This window comes from Pinus tabuliformis, chromosome 2_1 (genome assembly GCF_031772625.1).
Source record: "Pinus tabuliformis cultivar Carrire ecotype Pingquan chromosome 2_1, CPIR1, whole genome shotgun sequence".
Lineage (NCBI taxonomy): Eukaryota > Viridiplantae > Streptophyta > Pinopsida > Pinales > Pinaceae > Pinus > Pinus tabuliformis.
This window is the reverse complement of record NC_142299.1, coordinates 644,805,870-644,830,513: the sequence shown is the minus strand read 5'-3', so window position 1 is coordinate 644,830,513 and position 24,644 is coordinate 644,805,870. Positions and strand designations below refer to the sequence as shown.

The following is a 24,644-nucleotide window of genomic DNA, read 5'->3' as shown; positions in this document are numbered from 1 at the left end:
CCAATGTAACAAACAAGGTTCGTATACGCAGCGAAATAATTCAGAAGAATTGAAATATGTAAGTATCCATCGTAGGACAAGTAGTAATTGTATATAAGAATTGTTGACTGTATTAAAGATTTGTGTAATGATTACAATGAGGGCCCGCTTATATACCGAGGCAGGTGCCCTTCCATGAATGGTCATGTCTCTAAGACATGCCTCTTCATTACTTTTTTTTCTAAATAATACTAAATCTATAAATGGTGCAAAAATAAAATTACACAGAGGCACCGGCCTCTGCAAAACCTGAAGCAGATTTTACCATGATTTAACATACAGTAACTGAAAAGAAGACTGCCCTCAAGGGGAAACCAGTCCAGAGTTCAGTGTAGGACCTGCCCACGCAGGGGAAACCAGCATGAAAAAACCTTGTTTTGGAGTTTTTTGAACAAAACATACAAAATTGACCCCTATTGATTGTAAAGATAGCAAAAAACATAAAAAAGTACCCCTAAGATGGTGATCAGGTGACTAAAAACCTGGAAAAAGACCAACGCTCGCTAGGTGTCAGCATGTGGCAGTGGCTCCTCCACGATGAGACACCTGTAGGCATCCGAATCTTCTTTGTCATGCTGTTGTCCACTCGTCATGGCTTCCATCTTCGCATTGCCGCCTGGAGTGTTCGTCGTGGCTTCCATCTTCGCATGGCCTCCAGGAGTGTTGTGAAATTGAGCAGTGTCCGTCCGGTTCAGAGCTTCATCTTGAGTTCTGCGAGTCCTGTCCTGAATGATGCTCGTCGGGACGGTTGTGCTCTGTGACTCTTCTCTGAAGGCAATCGAAACGGTAGCAATTATACACGGTCGCTCCAAAGTGCACCGAAACTAGAACTGGGTTGTATGGTCGGGCTGCATCAACGGGACAAAGGCTTCAAAAGGTTGTTGGGCTTCCTTCTCACACCTTTGGCCAGCCATCTGGGCACTTCCCCTACCACTGCAGGTGTTGGGATACCGACCCGTGCCGTGAGTAGCAGTCGTGGGCGAGGAGGAATCCGCCGCAGTAGAGTCAGTGAGGGGCGGCGAGGGAGGGCAAGTTGTTCTGCCCCTGCTGCTACCCCTCCTACTTCTCATTTTGTGCCTTAAACAAGGCTTGGAGGAGCAGTAGGAAGCTTGGAGTAACTCGTAGAGGCAGGAGAGTGGGGAATTCGGTTACCAGAAGTAAAGTTCAGGGCCGAAGCAGCCTCTCTAAAACAGCAAAACCGGTTGTGCGAGTAATGGGCACCTTCAATCATTTCAATGCAACATAGGAGCTGGCACCTTCTTCCCGTAGTCGTTCTAGAGCTCGGCTCTGCCACTTCGGGGAGGCAATTATAGGCCAGAGGAGGCAGAATGGTGGGATGGCTATTTGAATTCTCCATATTATGGATCTGGGTGAGAAATTCTCGGCTTTCACCCAGCATTAAATTTTTTTTGTTTTGGTTTTCAAACATCATTAAATCGCCATTAATTGTGGCGGTCAGCATCTTGGTTGCCGCATGGGTGGCCATGTGATCAAGCCACTTGCCAGCCCAGATGAGCTACGTAGTACCGGCGCAATTAATCACCCGCATCCGGGAGACATGCCTCTTCATTACTAACTAACTAATTATTAGTTAATTAATTATTATTTATTATTATTATATTTATATTTACATTTATTATTTTTATATGAATTATACTCATAAAAGGAAGACACCAAGCGTGGATCATCTTTGAATCTTTGGTTGTCTTGCTTATATTCATATACCAAAGGACAAGAGAAAGAAGTTGGATCCATCAAGCATGAAGGGAACATTTGTTGGCTATAGTAATTCTTCTAAGGACTATAAAATCTACATAAAAGGACACCAAATAGAAGTCAATAGAGATGTGATATTTGATGAAAGCATTGCATTCAAGAAATCAAGAGATCTCCCTATGGATTTTGATGATGAAGAACTTCATGTATTTGAAGAGGAAGTTACTAGGGAAGAAGAAGAATCAAATCATTTAGATGAAGGTCAGTGAACCTATACAACCTGTGGTAATCCCTGAAACCAAAAAAAGACCTAACTGGTTGAAATCTACACTACTAGATGTAGAAGGTCATGAAGCAGCTAAAGGCACATTTAGAGAAAACAAGAAGCCCAAAAGATATTCAAGGTATGCAGCATATATGACGAAGTTAATAGAAGCAGAGCCATCCACCTTTGATGAGGCTATCAAACATCAAGAATGGAAGGATGTCATGAATGAAGAATATCAATCGATAATGAAAAATGGAGTTGGGAGATCCTACCAAGGCCTAAAGACAAATCTGGTGTAACTTCCAAGTGGCTTTACAAGATTAAACATGCGGCAAATGGAAGTATTGACAAGTATAAAGCAAGATTTGTGGCTAGGGGCTCCTCTCAACAAGAAGGCATAGATTATGAAGAAACATTTGCTCCAACAACAAGGTATACAACTATACAATCACTGGTCTCTTTGGCAGCATCGATGGGATGGAATATACATCAAATGGATGTCAAGACTGCATTCTTGAATGGCACAATTGATGAGTAAGTCTATATAGAGCAACCCTTGGGATTTGAAGTCAAAGATAGAGAGACTTATGTTTGCAGGTTGAAGAAGGCACCATATGGCCTTAAGCAAGCACCAATGGCATGGTATGCTAGGATAGATGCATACCTACAAAGATTGGGCTTCACAAAGAATTATGTTGATCTGAACCTTTACATCAAGGTTGTAAAAAGTGAGCCTGTGATTATTCTTTTGTATGTGGATGATCTTCTCTTGACAGGTGTGGAAGGTCGAATCCAAGAATGCAAGAAGCAGCTAGCAGCAAAATTTGATATGAAGGATCTTGGGTTGATGCACTACTATTTGGGACTAGAAGTCTGGCAAGGACCTGATGAGATCTATCTAGGTCAATGGAAGTATGTGATCAAGATGTTGAAAAGGTTTGACATGATGAATTGCAAACCAATGACAACCCCAATGATCACAAACTTGAAAAGATTAAGGAGTTCTGAATCAAGCCCGGTAGATCCAACTAGGTATAGACAATTGATTGGCTCACTGATGTACTTAGTGAATACTCAACCAGACATATGTTTTGCAGTAAATGTTCTCAGTCAATTCCAAGTTGAGTCGAAGCATGATCATTGGATAGTAGCCAAGCACATTCTGAGATATCTACAAGATACAATCCACTACTGCTTGAAATAGAAGGAATGATGTCCACGTGATTAGATATACAGATTTCGACTAAGGAGGCAGTGAGCAAGATGGAATGAGCACTACAGGAGGATGTTTTAGCTTGGGATCCTCCATGGTCTCATGGATGAGCAGAAAGAAAGAATTTGTTGCCTTGAGTAGTGTTGAGGCTTAATATATTGTAGCTTGTGAAGTAAACAAAGAAGTTTTTTGGTTGAAGAAGTTGTTGTCCGACTTCTTTGAAGGACCAATGGACCCTACAATGATACATTGTAATAACACCAGTTGTATAAGATTGTCTAAAGACCCAGTGTTTCATGGAAAGACAAAACATATAAACAACAAGTATCACTACATTCAGAAGCTAGTGCAAGATGGTGTGTTGCAGCTACAATATATCTCCACCGATGAGCAGGTAGTTGACATATTGACAAAATCTCTTCCTAATAAGAAGCTTGTATATTTGAGAGACAAGCTTGGTCTGGTTGATATATCCTTCCTAGTTGAGAGGGAGAGATAGACACATCATACTTGTCCTCACATGGGAAGATAGAATGGAGGATTGGGTATGTTAAATTATGAGGCGGCATCGGGAAGAATTTCTTTTGAGAAATCCATTTAAAAGAAAGAACCAAAAATAAATAAAATAAAATAAAATAATCTTGGGTATACTATTATTAAAAGAGAAATATTTTGAAATTAAAATCAAAATTAAAATTCCCTCCCCAAGATCAAGTCGGATTCCGGCTCAATCCATCTAGAAGTATCTACATCAATTTGTATATATATATAGAGCTTCATAGCTCATGGTCCGAACATGGATCGGTGAATTAGATAAAGTTTGTGGTTTGCTTTATCGTGTGGTTCGAATATATCTTTGTGGATATCACACTCCTAACATCGCACTAACTTGGGCATCACTATTTTTATTTGGGTTCGCTTTTATCTCTACAAACGGAAGATTTGTCTCAGGAGGTTCGATACATATTCGATTTCAATATATCTCTACAGTTCAACTTGGTTTTGTTTGTTCATGGCTCACACTTAATAAATCTATCACTCGTTATCTTTGCGTGGATCGAGCTTCTCTATTGCATCGCATGGATGGCACCATGGTATGGTCTCTATATATCGCATCGATGGCACAGTAATATGATCTCATAGGATCACATGGATGGCACAGTGATATAGTCTCTATACATCACATCGCGTGGCATCTCAGAACAGAACTTCGCTTGGCATTTTATTTCAGAACTTTGCTTAGCACAGAATATCGTCTTTGCATTGCTATATATATTTATTGATGACACTACCTCAGAAAGATTCACAATTGCCTCTCGGTTTTGGCATACAGTAATGATTCTTGTCAGTGATTTAAGTAACTATGCGATGAATAGTCTTGAATGGTAACCCTGCGATGGATATAATCTCTGCAGTCTATCCAATGAATGGTGTTGAAATTATGATCTCTGAGATCGGTATAATATATCTCTCCAACATGTGTGGTTCAATTCCTCTGCAACTCATATGATATGGCCCTATGGTTTTGCAATGGTATCTCTGTGTTATATGAATGGTTGATTCCAGTCATTCTTTGGCACAGTCCACCATTATACATGATTGCAGTATGATTAGTATGGTATCACTCAGCAATAGGGTTGTATGTTCAGCATTATTGGCATCATTAGTATCCCAATTATATATATGGCAACATTGTAGTTGTGGTGGCATTTATATGGTGAAACCCCTATTAACTGTATGATGAAATTTTGATATCAGTTGCATTATCCATGTAACTTGTTCACAAACAAAGTTGTGAACAAGTCTTACGAAATTTGTACTTTGATCCTCTCTGTTGAACTTTCGATGAAATCTAATGGAAGAAGAAGAATTATGGGTTTTCCCCCTTGTGGGGTTTTGCCCTGGTCTCCAACCAAATCTTGGTGTCTCTATGTGTACTTACTTTTTTTCTGATGTTCTTTCCATTGCATTATTGATGATATTGTTCTTTCTACATAATTGCATTTGATATGATAATGTTATGGGGTGAATAAATATGTAATGCAATTATCAAAGCAAAGAACAACTTTAGCCCTAAGAAATTAACAAGGTAAACATCTGGCATCTGATACTCTTTGAGGATGAGGTAGGGCATCCAAGATAAGAATAGTCCAAGAAGGCCATGCTCTGTGAACACACGGGTGGAGTATGTGCCTTGAGAGACCATGATGATGGCGTTTATAAATCATTGGTCTCATCGGCATTGTGCTCTGATCTTGTGGAGAGAGAGTTGTTAGTCAAGGCCTTGCTATGTGACAATGTTTGTTGTTATGATGCTAAACAGATGGGTTACCAATCCGACTCTTCTAATGAGATCTCTTCAGATTGAGAATGTCCATTTACCATTTATGAATACCTCCCTAGTTAAGAGGGAGTGTTGAAAAATGTGTAACTAGATTCGGTCTTCAGAAATATGAAATGTACTTTTGATTTTTGTATATTGTAAAATGAAAGAAAAATTATTATTATAGTTATTTTTGGAGCATGGGTTTCATGCTCAAGGTCTTTTATTTTATAGGTCAAGCACCCATTGAGTGCTTCTAGGGTTTGTCCTAAGTCAAGAATTCAAAAGAGTCATCATCATAAATTGAAGACCTCCTCGGACACATTGTAACTTGCAAAAAGAATTATTTTTGTAATTAAAAGTGTCAAAATACCTTCCAAGACCAAGTCGGCCTGACAGCTAAGAAGCCATGTCCACCTTAGAAGCCTATATAAAGGAGGGAACTCGACCTCATTTGTTCACTCACTCACTTCTCATCATCTACTCGAAGGACAAGAAGGCTAGCGAAGAAGGAGAAGGACGAAAAAGAAGTGTTTTTGGGCTCATTCTCTCTCACACGTGCAAAGGAAGGCTAGGGTTTTTGTTGTTGGTTAGGGTTTTTATGCTGCAAGATCGAAATTAAAGAAAGTGCAGAAAGAAGGTCAGTGAAAGGCTCATTAGGTCATCCTCAAGCCCTAGAAGCTAGAGAAAGTTAAGCGAAGGTCTGAAGAACCCTTGGAAGGCTAGATCGAGCTCACACGTGTGGCAGCAGCTGCTGCTGGGAAGGCCGAAAATTTCAAACCTGCAGTAGAGACCGAAAATCTGTAGCTGGAAATCGAAGTTGTGTTGTTGGAAGATATTTGACTGGGCTTGACTTGGACAAACGAAACACGTCGTCGGAAAGGTCGGACTTGGTCTTGGAAAGGTATTAGTCTTGGTCTAGAGGTCTTGGAATTCGTCAATTGAAAAATCTATAAGAAGAGAAGAGATTTACAGGTTTTCCTCTCAAGTTAGAGAGGTTTTGGCCCTGGCTTGCAACCTATATCCTGTGTTCTTGTGTACTATTGTTCTTCATGTTTTGGTAGTTGTTTGATGATAAGAACAAACATAATATAAAGAGAAGAAGCTAATAAGTAAGAAAAAGTAAAAAGATATCACAAGCAGTTATCAAGTAAAGAGAAATCATCCTAACTTTTGCCCTATAGATTTCTCAACACAAAGCATAGTTCCCAAGTTCGTAATCGAATTTGGTACGATATGAACAAAAATCATATGGAAAGTTTTTGTTGAAGTATACCTCCTAAAGACATTGTAAATATTGTAAGTTTACCTCAAATTACAAAGGCTTGGTCCCAACTCTTCATACTATAGAGGTTGATGGTTCCAACTTCAAACCTTGTACAATGCTGACAGATGGATTCCATTGATTGATATATCAATCCATCTGTTTTCGACACCAAATATTAATAATAATAACACGTTGTCACGTTCAATAGAAAGATCACTCAAATGAGCAAGAGTTTTCACTTTTATCTTACGTACATGTTGGGATATCAAAGATGGCCTATCATGGATTTCGTCCACTTTTATATTGGATCACTTGATAGGAATATAAGTAGAGAAGAGGGAATTGATAGCCTATAGGTATAAGACAGGCCTCCACCTCTGCGCTTGCCTCTGCACAACACCAACTTGACTAGATGGTTTCTTGATGATGAGAGTTTCTAGAACACTGTGTTATTCCATGCGGTGTTCGACGTTTCAGTGAACGCTTCACCCATCTTCAGGGACAGAAAGCTTGGATGGCTTCTTTGTCTTCTACTTAAGATTTGCATCTAGGACTGACTTCCTTCCCCATTTTGCTCCTCATCCATGTCTAATGAAGAGTATAATGCAGTTGATCCCTGCACTAGTAATCTAAGCTTGTTGCATGGATCAAAGTGATGGTAATCACACCACAATAGAAATGTTCATTAAAATTTTACCCTAAAACCCTAGGCTTCAAAAACATGCAAACAACGTGAAATGTGCCCTAGATTCTGCTACGAAGGGCAATGCTCTTCTATTATCAATGTTCCAAATAAACTCGAACTTGAACATTAAAATAACCATGAAATCATTATTATCTTTGATTCGGCCAATTATGATTTAACCCCAGATTACCGTGACAAGTCTTATCAATCAACTGGTGTGTTAAAAAAAAATTATCTCCTAAATGAATTCATGCATCAGGTTGTTAGGGTGATATTTGTTCACATTCTCAGTAAATGAAATATTACCTACGCAACTCAATCTGTTGTCAAGTAAATTTGTATTAATACACCAGTTTTTAAATCGTCCCAAAATTTAACGCAGAATGAATCAATTTGTTTTTTAAATACGCAAATTCAGGAAATATGAGAGTGAATTTAAGCTTGCCAGTGAGGAATCGAAATTTACCTGGTAAGTTTACAGGTGGCTGAGCTAGGGTTGAATCAAGCTGTGTCAAAAAGAGTCAGCTGCTTACGGGCGACCCGATGCCTGTAGCCGTGCGCAAAGGGGAGCTCGAGAGGGGCCGTCCGATGTGATTAGCTATGAAGCTGGAGAATAGGCCGACATACACAGCACAGAGCCACTGTGATGCCACGCAGGGATCTTTGAGAGTGTATCAAGCCGAATCATCCAGGGGCTGCGTGGAAATCATGGAGTGAGAGAGAAACAAAAAAAGGGTGGCTCGACAGCTCAAGAAGAGAGCTGGAATGTCTGGCTGCGTGGGGAAATCGGGCTGAGAATCACGAAGCCCTGCGCTGAATTGTAGCTCGGTTATCTGTGTGGGCCGCGGGGTTTAGAAGGCCTACGGACCTGGTAGGCTCGATGGCTGCGGAGGGGGCCGGAATAAGGAGAACGATGGAGCGGTTACTCGGCCGCCGGGAAAAGTGGCTCGATGGCCCCTGATTCTTTTCTTCTTCTTGTTTGCTTTTCTTTGGCCATTTTTAATATTATCGTTGTTTTAATTTTTCTTATAAAACTTAATTTGAAAAAAAAAAACAATGAAATGAAATTATTTTAATGATCACAACACTAAAAATAGTATATGGCACAGATTACTTCTTCATCTGTTTCTTGTATTGAGTGCTTTTCCTGTGAAGTCTCACAATAAACGCTCCCAATTTCTCGACAAACCCCTCGGTGAATAGATTATACCAAGAGCTAGTTCCCTGAATATCTGCATAAGTTTGAAGGCCTCGCATTCTAAGATGAAATGTTTTTTTGTTTCCACTTTTCTAGAATAGCAAAAAATACTTACTCTTTCCTCCCACACTTCTTTTGGCTTTTCCAGTGCCCTTTTTCACAATGGATTTGATGACAATTAGTCCTTAATTGAGCAATAAGAATTTGGAGTTGTCTATAATGCGACTTTTTGAAGATTCCGGTGACGGAATCCGGCGGAAGAAATTGAGATTAAATCTTGATTTGTTGCAGTTAAAATGGTTTTTTAACTGCATATTTGGATTCAGCACCCTCGAAAACCCCTGAGACGCTTTCATTGTGCAGAAACTAGCTATCAAACTTGCGATTCCAATAAATTCCTGCCGGATTTCGACCGGAAAAACCCGCCGAAAAGACTTTCAAAGAGTCGCGTTATAGACAACTGCTAAGAATTTTGGCTCTCCAAGAAATATTGACCCCTATATACGCTTTTTGCAAAAAAAATTAAATACCTATGACTTAAACCATAGTAATTGCTTCAATAGGAGCAGCGCCTGTTTCACTTAACAAGATGGCATAAGGAATTGCACTTTTAATTTTGAATTTGTTTGTAATCAAACGCTTCTGGATTTTTTCTCAATTTGTTTCCACTGCATCTCGGATGTACTACTCGCCCACAATTCACAATCGTATAGAATCACCGAAATCATTAAAAGCCCAAAAAGAGTTAGAGTGGTTTTCCAATGCTATAACTCTACCTCTCTACATCTGTTTTGAAAAGCATAAAATGATTTCCAACCCCCCAAAGTTCTTTTCTTTCTACAGCCATCCCAGCGTAGATTTCTGCTAAAGTCAATTATGAGGTATTTGTAATCTACAACTTCTTCCATAATGTTGTCTTCAAAATAGAACTTATGTTGGTTATGTTTTCTTTTGTTAGAGAAAACCACTACTTTCGTTTTCCTAATATTGACTTGCATCCCCACCCTTCTACAAAATTGCTCAAGAGAAAGTAAGTGTTCTTGCAAGCCAAGAGCAAATTTAGCAATCAGAATAAGGTCATCTGCATACAAAAGAAGCCTTATAACGAACTTGCTCAAATGGATATCGTCACCCCCTTGCGAATTTAGCCACTCTTCAAGTTTGTCGATATATAAACCAAAAAGGGTAGGAGACAATGGGCAACCTTGCTTGACCCCAATATCACTTCTAAAACTTTTATAAATGTCTTCTAAAGTTCTAATTTTGACTTTCACCTCTTCATACAACCTATGCACCGCTGCTCTCAAATGCCTGGGAACCCCGAGTTCCTCCGTTTTGTGCCAAAGCTTATCCCTAGGAACCATGTCAAAGGCTTTTCTGAAATCAACAAAGCAACAAAAGGCTTCTTCCTTTTTCTCCCAAATTTTTTTAGTGATGTGCCTTAAAGTTATACCATGATCAACTGTGGATTGTTTAGTTCTAAAACGTGCTTGCCCTTTAGCATGTTTATCTCTTTCTTCTACCCACTTACTGATTTTATTTTCTAACATGCTTTCAAATAACTTTGCAAACAAGGGGTTTCTCATTATGGTCCTATAATTGGAGGGATTATTGACATCACCACTCTTGAAAAGAGGTATTGTCAGACTAGTTATCCAATCTGTGGGGAACCCCTGTTGTATGATGTTGTTGAAACCCTTGTTGAAAATTACATCTATTTAAAAACTAGCAATTTCCTCTAAAGGTGTAAAGGTAAATAGAAGAAATAGAAGATTTGAGAAGATCCTCTATTAAACTCTCCAATGCAAGCACCACGAGGCGTCCCCATTGCTCACAACCTATGCATGAGCACAAAGTGTTGACATACATTGCCCCAGGTGTGTCACGTCCGATTAGCTGTCTTTTCTCTGCCATACGATGTTGTCAAGCCCAAATTTCTGCCAAGGTGCAAGAGCGATCTTTGTCGAGGTCATAGAGCCCAACGACTTGTTCCCTAGGTTGCACAATGGGTCCTCTTACAAGATTCCATTGGTCTAGTCGACACTAATTTGATGTTCTTGTGTAGTATCCTAGAAATGAATGGGAGGTCTGGGATTACTTTCATTTCGTTAGAAATTCACATGCCAATGGTGTTAAGGTTGTCATGGCCACATTTGTTGGCTTTAACAAATATCGAAGTCTCTGGGGGACTTCAAAGCAAACATGGCTATTGGATTTGCTTAGAGGTTTGGAGTTTCGATGACATTTGGAAGGCCTCATGCCATTTTTTTAGATACTTCACAAGAGTATAAGAGAATCATGCCAATACAATCCAGAGGAAAACTTCAAAGAAGTAAACAAAAAATTGTCCAAAGGTTGGAACCACTCTTAAACTTAGAGATACGATTAACCGAAGAATTTATCTTTCATGTGAACACATTGCCACCAAAGCCTGCAAATAAATATTTAAATAAATTATAATTGATTCCAAAGTAAACGAAATATGAACTAACATAATCTTTTGAAAGGAGAGTGTGAGGTGGTAAAAAATCACTTGTTGGAGGCAGATGAAAATGGAAGGATCTGATTGATTGAATCTGCCCAGCCAAACTCATCATAGGAACACCTTTGGTGTAAATATCAAGTAACTGCATAAAGAAATGATACATAGAGAAATGGGTGTTGGTTGTTTGTTGAATTATTTTATATTTTTAGCTTGGCAATAAAAAAATTGTTATTTAAAATATATTTTTGAATATAGAAAAAAATTCAATTTCAAAATGTGTATGTAAATATATAAATTAATTCAATTAATTGTAAAAAAATTAAATATCAAATTTATAATTTATAACACATTAAAATTTGAAAAACAAAATGCCCAAAAAGTTTCCAAATAACGGTTAGACTAAGGCAGGAGCATGCAAAGTAACATAACTAATAATTAAATCGCCTTGAATGTATGGTGCACCGCACATGACTCACATTTTCACCACAATTACCCATGGATAGTTATAAATTTCCACTCTTAAACTTCAACCAATGCATTGCACCATGATAAAATTTTGATCCACGGAAACTTGCTAGACATATCAAAAGGAGAAAAGTTACAAAAATTTGATTTTGAGATACCTGTTATTGACCCTTATAGGATGGAGAGATTAATTGCAACATGTTGTAGATTACATGTGTTGCTCATGAACCTTATTCTAATATTTCACCAAATCTATTTATTGATTTACAAAAGCCCCAAAAGGAACAAAATACTATCAACAAACACTTCCTAAACATGCTCATGAATTGATGAAATGGTGTGAGAAAACCAACCATTTTCATAACCTCGTATATGTCTTTCAATTCCACCCGCTGGAAAAGGAGATCTGTGAGTTCCTCCAATATCACATGCATGTCAACATGTTCCTTGAGGTGAAAAATCATGTAGCATAGCTGAAGAGTTTTCGCCATTTTTACGATTTTCAGCCAATGAATGAGAGAAAGAAGAATGAAACAATCTTCAAACACTTGTTCAAGCTCGACAAAGAACCTCGTGAGAATGCCATGATTCTTGAACAAATGGGTGCAGATGATATGTTTGATGGAGATTTTGATGAGGCTCCTTGCAGTTATGACGGGTAAGTGAAGCCTAGTTTTGAAGTGGGGTTAGAAAACAAATTTGAAATTAGATGACTCTACTATAGAGAGAGGTGTTCATTATTGGGGTGTACCATATGGGAGGTGTTGGCAAAACAACTATGGAATTGGCCTTATGTAACAGTCGATTAGAGGTGAATGTGCATCATTTTACATGTGTCGGCACATATTTAAGCAACTCTTCTGTTTCCCAGCAAATCCGCTCTCGAAAGCATGGGCTCATCGTCACCATGCTTTTTCCGGATGACGACATTGGCCAGCGCTCTGCCAAGCTGAAAAGCCAAAGTTGTGATCTGAAAAGGAGAGTGCCTCGTGGTTAAAAATCACTTGCTAGAAGAAGACGAAAATGGAAGAATTTGATTGGCCGAATCTGCCTAACCAAACTCATCATAGGAACACCTTCGTTATAATTACTTAAAAGTAAAATGTTTAAGAAGAAAGACTAACAAAGTTAAATTACTTAAAAGGTAAAATGTTTAAGAGTAAGAACCTTCAAAACATATTTCATTATAAATTAAATTTCTTTGCTTTTTTAATTTAATTTTATTAGTATAATAATTTTTTACAAAAAAATTGCTATGTAAAGGCCATACAAAATACGAGACTTGAAATATATTATTTTTTCTTAATAACATAAATAGATAAAGCTAAAATTGAAATTTTATTCCAGATTTATTTTAGAAGATAAAACTCTTCAAAAAAGTCTAAAACATAATGAACTATTTTTTCTTGATAACTTAGAGATATAATACTCAAATTATAATTTTATTCAAAATTTGTTTTGGAAGATAAAACTATTGAAAAAAAGTCTAAAATACAATGTGAAAAGCTCATATTTTTTGACAAACACATTTTTGCCCACCACTATCAATTAAAAAATAATTAATTTATTTTTAAATAAAATCTATATATATAAGAATTAAAATTGTTGAGATATGAAAGACATATTTACTTAGACCCTTTGGCATAGCCTAGATATATCTTAACTATGATCTTTTGAAGTACAAATGAGGTTTTCACCTCAAGAGATTTGATCTTTCTCAATGTTTGGTAAATATGAAGTTAAAATAAATTTAGGCTAGTGTGTATATTATATATATTTCTTACCATTCAAATTGAATATGTATTTTCAAAATTTATATCAATGCAACTTGTTATAATTCAAATTTATATCAAATTTAAATTAAAAATATATATATTTGAAAAAAATATTAAATTTGTGAATTTAAAACATTAAGTGTAAATATCTAAACTCACTAGTATAAATGTCGTGTTTACCAACTTGTTGGGTTATTTATATCGTTTGTTGTGCAAGATAACACCGATTGCAATCTTTCCAACAAAATTAGAATAGATTACTTAAATTTGGTGTTTACCAACTTGTTGGGTTATTTATATCGTATGTTGTGCAAGACAACATCTATTGCAATCTTTCCAACAAAATTAGATTACTTAAAGCTAAAATGTGAATGATCTTCAAAACATTCTTCATTGTGAAATAAATTTCTTTACATATTTAATTTTAATTTATTAGTATAATATTATTTAAAATAAATTATTTTAATCAAATTCCATTATTTTTAATATTACTTTACTTAAAAAAAAATAAAAAAATTCAGGTAAACTTTTAAAATATTAGATACATTTAAAAGTCATATTCCAAATTTATAATTTAAAACATTTTCATTATACATTATATTCTATATTATATTTAGATTATATTTATAAAGATTTTTTTTTAATTAAAAAAAAAAAAAAAAAAAAAAAAATCTCTGAACATACAATCCATGAAACTGCTGCTGCGCGCGCGCCTGAAGCCTGCGCCTGAGCCTGCCTGGAGCCGACTGATCGAGCTGAATCATGGATCCTCCGGATCCGCCTAGTGGGGATCCGGAGCTGCAACGAGCTTTCTCAAACCTGGTAAAGTCTCTCCCTCCGCAAAGACCTAGACCAACAGCAACAAAGTTTGTGAAGAAGCTGGATGTTTTACAGGAAGTTCTTCTGCCTCCGACCATTCCACGCATGGCAGCCATTTCTTTAGCAGAGAAAGGGTTAATCGGGCAATTTACAGGACTATGGCCATCACCCAAGACAGTGCAAAGATGGGTCGAAAGAAATTGGTCGGACAAGATCCAGGGCAAAATATCCATCAGATTCTGTGGTAGAGGATATTTTACCTTTCATTTTGAAACCAAAGAGGATAAAGATCTAATATTCAGAAACGGGCCTTACTTTATGGATTCCAGGGGCCTCTATCTCAATAAATGGACCCCGGATTTCGATCCTGAACTTGATATACCAAGTGCGGTTCCAGTCTGGGTCAGACTGCCCCACCTCCCACTCCACTGCTGGGGGGATGACTCTGTGAAAGCAATAGGGAACGCGGTTGGAAAATACATAGACCGCAGTGAACCCAAAGATAACATGCAGGCTTGTGCGCGGATTTGCGTTGAAGTTGATCTGGGCCGAGGACTGCCAGAAGCAATCAAACTGAAAGTAGATGACTGGTGCCATATTCAGCAGCTGGATTACGAGCAAATACCCTTCAAATGCAAGGTATGCCATGAATATGGTCACTTTGCAAATAGATGTCCTAAAATAGTTAATGTTGAACCAGAAGAGCAAGATGGGCAATGGGAAACTGTTAAAAGGAAAAAATCATCCCTTCCCCCCAAATCTTTGGACTCTGAAGCCCCTGGTCCTTCCCATCAGCACCCTCCCCTCCAACCCTCTTCCCATCAGCATCCTTCTTCCTCCTCCCAGCAGCCCCCCCTTCAACATCCTTCTTCTCCTCCTCGGATTCCCGATCCTCCCATCCCTCCATCCTCTAATCCCTTCGCATCCCTCTCTGAGGAAGAATCAGTGCCTGATTTCCCCTCCTCTGACCCTCCTCTCCACCCCTCACCCCCTCTCATTTCTCACCCCTCCCCTGACTCCCCCTCCACCAGGATTACCAGAAGTTCATCAAAGGATCATGGAGCGCCCAGCGATGTTCCAAAGAAACATGGGCCTGGCAGAAAATCGGCCAAACAACAGAGAGAAGAAAGTACCCAGAAAGACATTGCAATGGGCTCTCAGACTCCTATAGAATCCTTTATTCTTGGGCACTTGGACAAAGAAAATAATAACAAGGGCAAAGAGAGGCGAGCACCTCTCCACGTAACCAGTAAATCATGATGAAAATACTATCCTGGAACAGTAGGGGATTAGGGCACCCCTCCAAGATAGTAGCCCTCAAGGATCTAATTCAAAGTGAAAACCCTGAAATCGTTCTTATCCAAGAAACAAAGCAAGATCAATCAGAAATTAATAGAGTCATCAACCAGCAAAAGCGTTACAGTGGATGTGCAAGCGAAGCAAGAGGAGCCTCAGGCGGCATTCTAACAATGTGGGACAGTAATAAATGGAACTGTAACTCCACCAGAATACACCAGAACTGGATCCGTGTTAATCTAGAAAGTAAGACAGATGGAGCAGTGGTAGTAATCTACAATATATATGCTCTGAATCAGTATAGGGAGAAAGAAGTATGCTGGAACACTTTGGAAGCTAGTATAGAAGAAGAGCAGGACAACAATCTCATTATTGCAGGGGATCTAAATTTGGTATTGCATGCAAACGAGAAAAGAGGGGGACATTTCACCCCAGATCCTTTCAGAAATCGACTTGAGAGCATTATGCAGGAGCAAGACCTTGTAGATATCAGGCCCAAGAATCGAAGATACACCTGGAGCAACAGAAGAATAGGAGTCGGCAATATCATGGAGCGTCTTGACAGGTTCCTCATAAGCATAGCTTATCTGTCCACTTTCACTACTGGTCAGTCAAATATTCTCAATGTCTCCGCCTCTGATCATTATCCAATAACGCTCACTCTGCATAGTCAATGTCAGCTAGGACCTCTCCCCTTCAAATACTGTTCCATTTGGAATCGTATCCCTGCAGCAAACGACGTGGTGCGGCAGGCTTGGATACAACACGTGGAAGGCTCCCCAACTTATATCTGGGAGACAAAACTAAAGAGAGTAAGACAGGCTTTAAAAAATTGGGCAAAGAACAATTACCAAGAGCCTGAGTTGAGCAAAAAGAAAATTAAGCAAGATCTGGAGGAAGTGCAGCGAAACATTGAAGCCTTTGGGCTGACCCAGCAAACCAAAGAGAACGAAACAAGACTATACTCTCAGCTGAGACAAACTATAAGGGACGAAGAAACAAAATGGAGATTGAAGTCAAGACAGCTCTGGCTTCAGGAGGGAGACAAAAATACCTCTTACTTTCATAAGCAGGCTACAGTTCGAAAGGCCAGAAACACTGTGAGCACAATTAAGGATAGTGAAGGGTACAGCTACAATACTCAGGACTCCATAAAGGAAGCAGCCACCAATCACTTCAAAAACCTTCTGACTGAGGATAAAGGTGAGGAGGACTACTCAAGTTTGTTACAGCATCTGTTCAAAGGAGTCACACAAGAAATGAACAGCAACCTCAAGAAAGAAGTAGAAGAAGAAGAAATCCAAAAAGCGATTTGGAGTCTACACCCAGATAAAGCTCCAGGACCTGATGGGTTTCCAATCAGCTTTTACAGAGAGCATTGGCAGATGATCAAAAAAGATCTCATCAAGATGATACGCTGGGTTTTAAAGAAAGGCAAAATGGGGGGATTTACCAACTCTACCTACCTAGCCTTAATCCCAAAAGAGAATAGACCTTCCACTTTTTCAAGATTTCGGCCAATATCTTTATGTAACTCAGCATACAAAATAATCACAAAAATTCTGTCAACTAGGCTCAAGCCCCATCTTCATTCTCTGATCTCAGAAAACCAAGGAGGCTTCCTTCCCAATAGGCACATTTCTGACTCTATCCTTCTTGTGCAAGAGGCTATCCACTCAAGCATAAGCAGAAAGGAGAAAGGGTTTGTTCTAAAGCTGGATCTTGCCAATGCCTTTGACAGGGTAAGGCATTCCTTTCTATTTGTTGTCCTTCACAAAATGGGTTTTGACTCCTCCTTCATCACAATGATCAAAGCCTGTATATCGGAACCCTGGATCTCTCCTCTGATCAATGGGAGGCCGTGTGCTGCTTTTCAATCCTCTAGAGGCCTTAGACAAGGCTGTCCCTTGTCTCCTTACTTGTTTATCCTCATGGCCGAGACCCTTAGCCAAACCCTGGACTTCAATAGGAGAATAGGTCTAATCACGGGCATCAAATTTGAGCAAGGAACAAAGAACATCAACCACTCTCAATTTGCGGATGATACCCTCCTAATTGGAGGAGCGTCCACCACTATAGCAAGGCGCTTTAAAAAGATCTTAGACCAATTCATGGAATACTCAGGAGGGAAGATCAATCAGCAAAAAAGTTGCATATATGGTTGGAACACATCAACTCACACCATCCATAGCATTGCAAGTATATTAGGAGTCTCCTACAATCTAGTCTGGAGCCACTTCACCTATCTAGGGATGCCAGTAAGTATGGGACCGCTGAAAGCTGACACATGGAACGAAATCCTTGACAAAATAAAGAGAAAAATCCAACAATGGGGCACCATGTGGCTGAACCCAGCAGGACGGCTTGTACTTCTCAAATCAGGTTTGGCCTCTCTTCCCATTTATCGTTTTTCTTTATGTCAAGCTCCTGCTGTTTTCCATCATAAAATGGAAAGAGCTCTCAGACATTTTCTTTGGCAAGGAGGGAAAACGGAAAAAAGAAAATTCAACCTTGTCAGTTGGAAGAATGTCATCCAGTCTCAGGAAAAGGGAGGATTAGGAATAAGATCTCCAAAATTGTTGAATTTAGCTCTTGGAGCTAAAATAATATGGAGAATGATCACAGGACCTACAGCATGGTGGAAGAAGGTTCTAGAGGCAAAATACTTGAACAGCTCAAGGCAACAACTTCTGGAAACCAATATTCCCAACAGAGATAGTACAAAAATTTGGCAACTCTGCAAGAAAGTCATACCCTTTATGTCTCAAAATATCTCAAAAGTCCCAGGAGGGGGGAGTAGCATCAATTTCTCCACAGACAGAATCCTAGGACAACATCCAATTGAATCAAAAATGGAGGCAACCCCTGCCATAAACTGGCTCAATGGAAAAGGAATATGGTATTTAGCTCAAATATCACAATGGGACAATCACTCCCAAGCATGGATAGGTTGGAAGTTCCCGGATTACCCCAGGGAGCTAGAGACCAGTCTTGCTGCCTTAAAGAACCTCCTCCACAGCAAAGCTCCGATTCAGAAAGGCAAGCAAGATGGTTATCGTTGGGACCCAACAGGAACTCAATACACGGCCAAAGCGGGGCACCAACATCTATGTGACAGCACCTTCCCACAGGATATATGGAACCAATGGAAACTTGTTTGGAGAGCAGAAGCACCCCCCAAAGTCAAATTTTTCATTTGGTTGCTCCTGAAAGGGAAAATACTAACAGCAGAGAACTTAAAGAAAAGAGGCATAATGGGACCATCCAGATGTCCGAACTGCTGTAGGTCAGAGGAAACAATACAACACTTGTTTATAGATTGCCCGGTTGCTGATGAATGCTGGAGAAAGATGGCCTCAATTGGGGATGCTCCATGGGAGCCTCAGGCAACTATTGCAGAAACAATTCACAAATGGAGAAAGAATTGTCCATGGAAAGAGAAAAGAAGTAAATTGACGCAAAGGATATGGAATACCATTCCTCTAACCCTCCTATGGCGCATCTGGTTGGCACGAAATAGAAGGGTTTTCCAGGAGAAAGGCTATAACATCAGAGTTATGTGTCACAAGGCAAAGTTCTTAGCGGTGGAGACAGTCACAAACCACACCAAAGGTAAGATTGAGACTTCTAACTACAGCATGGAAGAGAGGAACCTGATCAGTTATGTCCAAGAGAACATAACTAGCGCACAGGAAATAAGCCAAGGAAAGACACAAACGAAAGAAACAAACGGGGCTTGGAAGTTGAGGTTAAAGGAAGCGGAATTTGCGAGCTGGTTGAGAAACTGTAATAAGTTCTACTTATTCTTTGATGGCACTTCTAAATTAAACCCGGGCCAAGCCGGTGCAGGGGGTCTCATCTGCAATGCTAACGGAGAAAGAATACTTCAGTTTGAATGGGGACTGGGGGAGATGTCCAACAACAGGGCAGAGGGATTGGCTTTGTACCAGGGCCTCACTCAGCTGATCAAGTTAGGGATAAGGAAGGTAATAGTGTTTGGGGACTCAGCAATCATCATTAGACTCATGGCGCAGAGGCAGAGCACGCCGAACATCCTTCTACAGCAGATAAACTATAGGAACCAGATCCTTCGCGCCTCAATGGAAGAAGTCATCTTTTATCACATCCTCCGTGGACTGAACAAGGAGGCTGACAAGTGCGCCAACAGGGCATGCGAGCGCTCCAAAGGTATTCTGTGCTGTAACAACAATTCCTCCTTACAACCGTTACCATGAATATTCCACATCTAGTCAACAGCAGGTGTACCGTGGATAATAGAATCTATGACAGCAGACAAACAATCAGTTCAGTTGGCAGAACAGGTATGGTAGACAAGATTTTGATCAGAAATAAGATTGGGAGATCTACTCAGAGTATGGGAATCAAGCGAAACGCAGGAGAAAATCGTCCTCGCAGACAGATCACTTGTGCAATTCCAGATAAGTCTTTGACCATGAGCTGGAGCATTGGGAGATGTAATTGGGCTCCTTCCCGCTCTTCTAGTCTGCGGACAGTTTCTATTTATAGCCTGGGTTACATGACCCTCCAACACATTGAGAAAGCCTGTGCCCACGAGCAGAAGAGTAAATCCGCTCCCGCCTATCTTCAAGCAGTCCGAGGTAGCCAACAAAAACACAGCAGCCCTGCGCGCGCTGTGGACGTAGCTTGCAATAAGCAGAGAGACCTGAGTTCCTGTGTTAAAGAAGTGAACAGAACAGGCAAGAACTATCCAGCGTCAATGGATCGCCCAGAAGACTGCTTTCACTGCAGAGATCTACAGGCTGAATTTGAGGAACTGCGAGCTCAACAGCGGGCCCTGGAGGATCAAGTTCGAAGTCTGGAGGCAAGACTGGAAGACCAATACAGAATTCTTAATGAGAAATATCGGGCTGAGATAAATCTATTCCTTCACAGAGTCAGCTCCTTACATGAGCAGTTTAGCAGCCTGGCCAATAGATGTAGCCATGCTGAAGAATCGATAACTGTCCTCAAATTCATGATGGACAAAAAGTTCAAAGATGCTCCTTCCTCTTCTAGTGCTAAACAGAATGAGCCAGATCCTAACCCAGAAGCGTCCACTGCAAGGAAGATCAGTCACATAGAGATAGATTAATTATGTTATGTAGTTGTAAATTTTGGTGTCTGCAGTATGTTCGGATTTACAGTAGTTTAAGAAGCCTCAGAGGCAGGAATACTAGAACAAGGATCAAGGAAGAGACCCTTTTTGTAATTCCTTGGATCCAGAATGCTCAGGAAGCACTATATGTATGGCGAACTGCCTCTTCTTTTTTTCAGATCAATATATAGCACCCGAACTTTGTCTAAAAAAAAAAAAATCTCGTACATTACTTGTATTCAGTTCTAAATTAGTTTTATCATTTAAAGGCTTTGTTGTCACCAACTACACCTTGTTCAAATTTTTCCAAATGATGTCAAATGAGTGCAAAAAGGTCAAAAGGAGAACAAATTTTAGAGGTTGAAAGTTTGAAGAGGAGACCACAAGCCAAAAAGCCTAAGTTTCAAAGCCAAGGAGGAAGCTGAGTTTTACAGAGGAGTGTCGAAGTTCGAGAGTCAATCATATTTGAACCAGATATCGGATGGGAGTTCTTCAGAGGGTTGAAACCCTCGTAACTCCAGTATTAATCCTTTCCCAAAAAGTCTCGATGAGGAGGAGCTCTGATTGCAAGTTGGCACTTGGCCACAAGGACTTCAAAAGACCAAGGGCGCGGGGCTAGGGGTCGAGCATGGAGAGCTTAGAGCCCATCGGAAGCAGAGATTATCGTAACTCCCATATTAAATCACTTTGAAAAGTTCTAATGAAAAGGGGGCTTCTGATATCGGATGACACTTGGTCACAAACGTTCCAAAGGGCCAAAGGGCGCAGAACAAGGCAGGACCTAGGAACATTTGCCATCAGAACATTAGAGTCTCGTAACTCCTGAACAAATGCCTCTTTTAAAAGCGTCGAAATATTGGGGAAAGGGAAATACTTAGGAAACCTTTGAAAATCCAAAGATCCCAGGGACCTTTTCTCTCTCCTCTGAAGAAGGCATGTGACAGCTGGTGATTGATCCCAATGAGCTGACAAGGCAGATTATGCCAATACGACGTGGCGAGACAAGGACACATGGCAGGCATTTTTGGCATTTTTAGGGGCCTAAGGGGACAAATATGGGTGACATATGCCACCACTCATTAGGTACCACTCATGATGTCACTTCAGTGGTCTGCGTTTCAGAGGAAGAGGCCATCATAACTTTGTTTTAGTTCCTTTTCAAAATATTATGATGAAAGGAGCTCTAAAATCAGGTGGTAGTTGGTCGCAAAGGCTTCAAAGGACCAAGGGTGTAGAACTAGAGGTCGAGCATCAAGAGCTTTGAGCCCATCAGAAGTGGGAGTCATTGTAACTCCAAAGTTAATTCAAAATTTGAAAACTTCCAATGAGAGGGGCTCTAAAATCCACTAGCACCTGGTCATGGAAATCCAAAGGGACCAAGGGCACAAGGTTTGCTGGAGCACCTAAGGGCTAAGATGGAATTTCGAAGGAAAAGGCCATTAGAATTTTAATTTGATTCTTATTGGGAAAACCTATGATGGAAGGAGCTCTGAAATCAGGTGGCAGTTGGTCACAAAGACCTAAAAGAACCAAGGGCGCAGAGCTGGGGCCGAGCACCAAGAGCTATGGGCCATATCAAAAGTGCAAAATATCATAACTCCCATGTTAATTCCTCTTTGAAAAGTTCTGATGGTGAAGGGGGCTTCGATATGTGGAGGCACTTGGTCATGAACATCAGAAGGAACCGAGGGTGAAGCACGAATTATAAAGGGAGATAGGCCCCTGACAGAAGCCTGAAGCCTTAAGCACCCAAGCACCAAGCCTCTGGTCACCGCACCTAGTCCCATGTAGGAAAAATAGAAAGGAGCTAAACAAAAAGTAGTTGGGAGGCATCAGAAGGTTACAAATTTCATAATGTTCATTTTAAAAGAGTTACGCTAGAGAAAATCTCTAATATCGCAACCCCTCAGGGATAAGCCTCCGGTTGCGGCACTCGCTTCCGTGGCAAAATTGTGATAAAAGGGCCAGTGGAAAAGGAGCCTAGTAGCATCGAAAATTTACTATTTCGGAAGGTCATTTCAAATTAAGTTACGAGGATAGGAGGCTCTAATATTTTAGCCCATATGCTTTAAAGTCTTTGGTCACAGACAATGGTCCCATGGTTGAGAAGAAATAAGGAGCAAAACACGAGAGGGTGGAAGACATCGGAAGGTTGTGTTTTCGTAATGCCACTTTAAATGAAATTACGATGAGTTGCGGCTCCGAAGTGGCATTGTGGAAATGTTACAGGACATATGGGGCTTTAATAGTGTAACACAAAGTTCATACAAATGGATTAGTCGGCAGCTATGTTACAAAGCACCACTAAGGCCACCACTGTTGATCATTTCCGGCTCCATAAAGTGGGGTAGTAAAGCAGTTAAGGGGAAAGCGACAGGCATACCGACCGGGTAACTGAAGAGGAAAGTCATGGCAGAGACATGGTTTGATCAGAGGCAATCACCAGAAATGGCATGGGGTTATTTTGCTTAAACATAATTTAGTTTTTCCATTTCTGTTTTTCTGCAATTTTCATATTTTAAATAAAGGAATCAAAATTGTTGTAATGATTTGGGTTGCAGAACCTTCGCGTGTTGAGACGACTAGTCTATTAGACAGTTGGAGCATGATTGAGATATTTTGTAACTGCTTTTCAAGCTCCCTCTCTCCTTATAAAAACACTTTAGAAAGGTTCCCAATTTCTGCATTCAAGGGACCGAATTCTATTTAGCAAATTCTTAGTTCTGATTGCAAAGAACACAATTCCATTTTGGTTCAGTTTGCTTGTTATTGAAGTGCTCAGGCTTATACAATTGTTAAATGTGATGGAATGGTGATTTGGACTCCGTCTTCAAAGGTTAATGAAACAATTTTATTGATTCCAATCGGAGCAATGCACAGTATGTTTTCCCCTTTGTATATCATTTCATGTATGTCTTTCCTCCTCTGAAATTGTGTAATGAAGCTGTTGGTTTCACTCTCACTCATGGTTGTATGTATGTTTCTAAGTAGTGAAAAGTACACATGTCAATGACATATTTACTTGTGTTATTTTATAGCCCGCAGTACCTGTGTAAACACAAATTTACTTATGCTAATTGGTGACAAATGTGTCCATGAGGCATAGAGCTTGAGACCTTAATTTGCACTCCACTTTTTTTGCATTTTCACCTCCTTACTCTTCCATACTTTTGTTGGAACTTGTTGCCTAAGATTATGGGTTTTATCCCAGCCTTTGCATTGAATTTTTTCCTTCCTTTGTCTCCTCCTGTTCATTTATACTACAACAACAATATTAAGTTGCATATTGTTACATGTCTTCCACCAGGATCAAGACATTCTTCTTTGAGATAAGCCTTATCTACCCATGTGTATTTAGATCTGTGTGTCTGCTTGAGTATACCTTGGTGAAGGGCCATTGAACCAATCCTTGAATTGTCTTCTTTCAATTTATGTGACATATGGAGTGCAACAGAAACCCCTGAGATAATCTTCAAATGCACTCCTTTTGGATGCCCTAGGCACTGACCCTTTCCTTCAACCCAGGGGTTGTCTCTAGGAGGCTTCTACATCTTTTGAAACAATTTTGTGACAGGAGATAGAAAAAGCTACAACAGGGTTAAATACGTATAAAAAAAAGTTATAGCCTAATCATTTTAAATACCTCTTAATTATTGAATGCTTATATATATATATATATATATATATATATGTATGTATATTGTGGAGCATACTCAAAACATATTTTACATGACAAAATACAACAAGGGCTACATAGTAGCTATTATGTGTCGCTTATCTTAAATATAGTTTAATTAAACAAAAAAAATAACAAAGACAAAAATTTCATCATAAAAATAAAACAACTAATAAAATATTGTATTATTGAATGTCATCACCAAAAATTAAGAAATATGATTAATTAATATTGTTTATATTAACATATATACACTTTAATATATATATGTTTGTGTGTGTGTGTTTTATTTTTATTAATATA

At 39.5% G+C, this 24,644-nt stretch overlaps 2 protein-coding genes across 2 annotated transcripts in view; one reads left to right on the top strand and one right to left on the bottom strand.

Annotated features, from left to right (window-relative positions):
• LOC149202226 (ribosomal protein L6 family protein) overlaps window positions 1-8,496 on the bottom strand; it is a 53,927-nt gene extending 45,431 nt beyond the window's left edge. Inside the window, exon 1 of the mRNA XM_089403136.1 lies at window positions 7,978-8,496. The gene's annotated coding sequence lies outside the window, so the exon portion shown is untranslated. The remainder of the gene's footprint in view (window positions 1-7,977) is intronic.
• A 7,226-nt stretch (window positions 8,497-15,722) lies between these two features.
• Window positions 15,723-17,295, top strand: LOC149202225 (uncharacterized). The gene is made up of 2 exons (XM_089401523.1): window positions 15,723-16,983; window positions 17,291-17,295. The coding sequence occupies exons 1-2, from the start codon at window positions 15,723-15,725 to the stop codon at window positions 17,293-17,295; spliced, it is 1,266 nt and encodes a 421-aa protein (XP_089257649.1).
• Window positions 17,296-24,644: the final 7,349 nt, after the last annotated feature.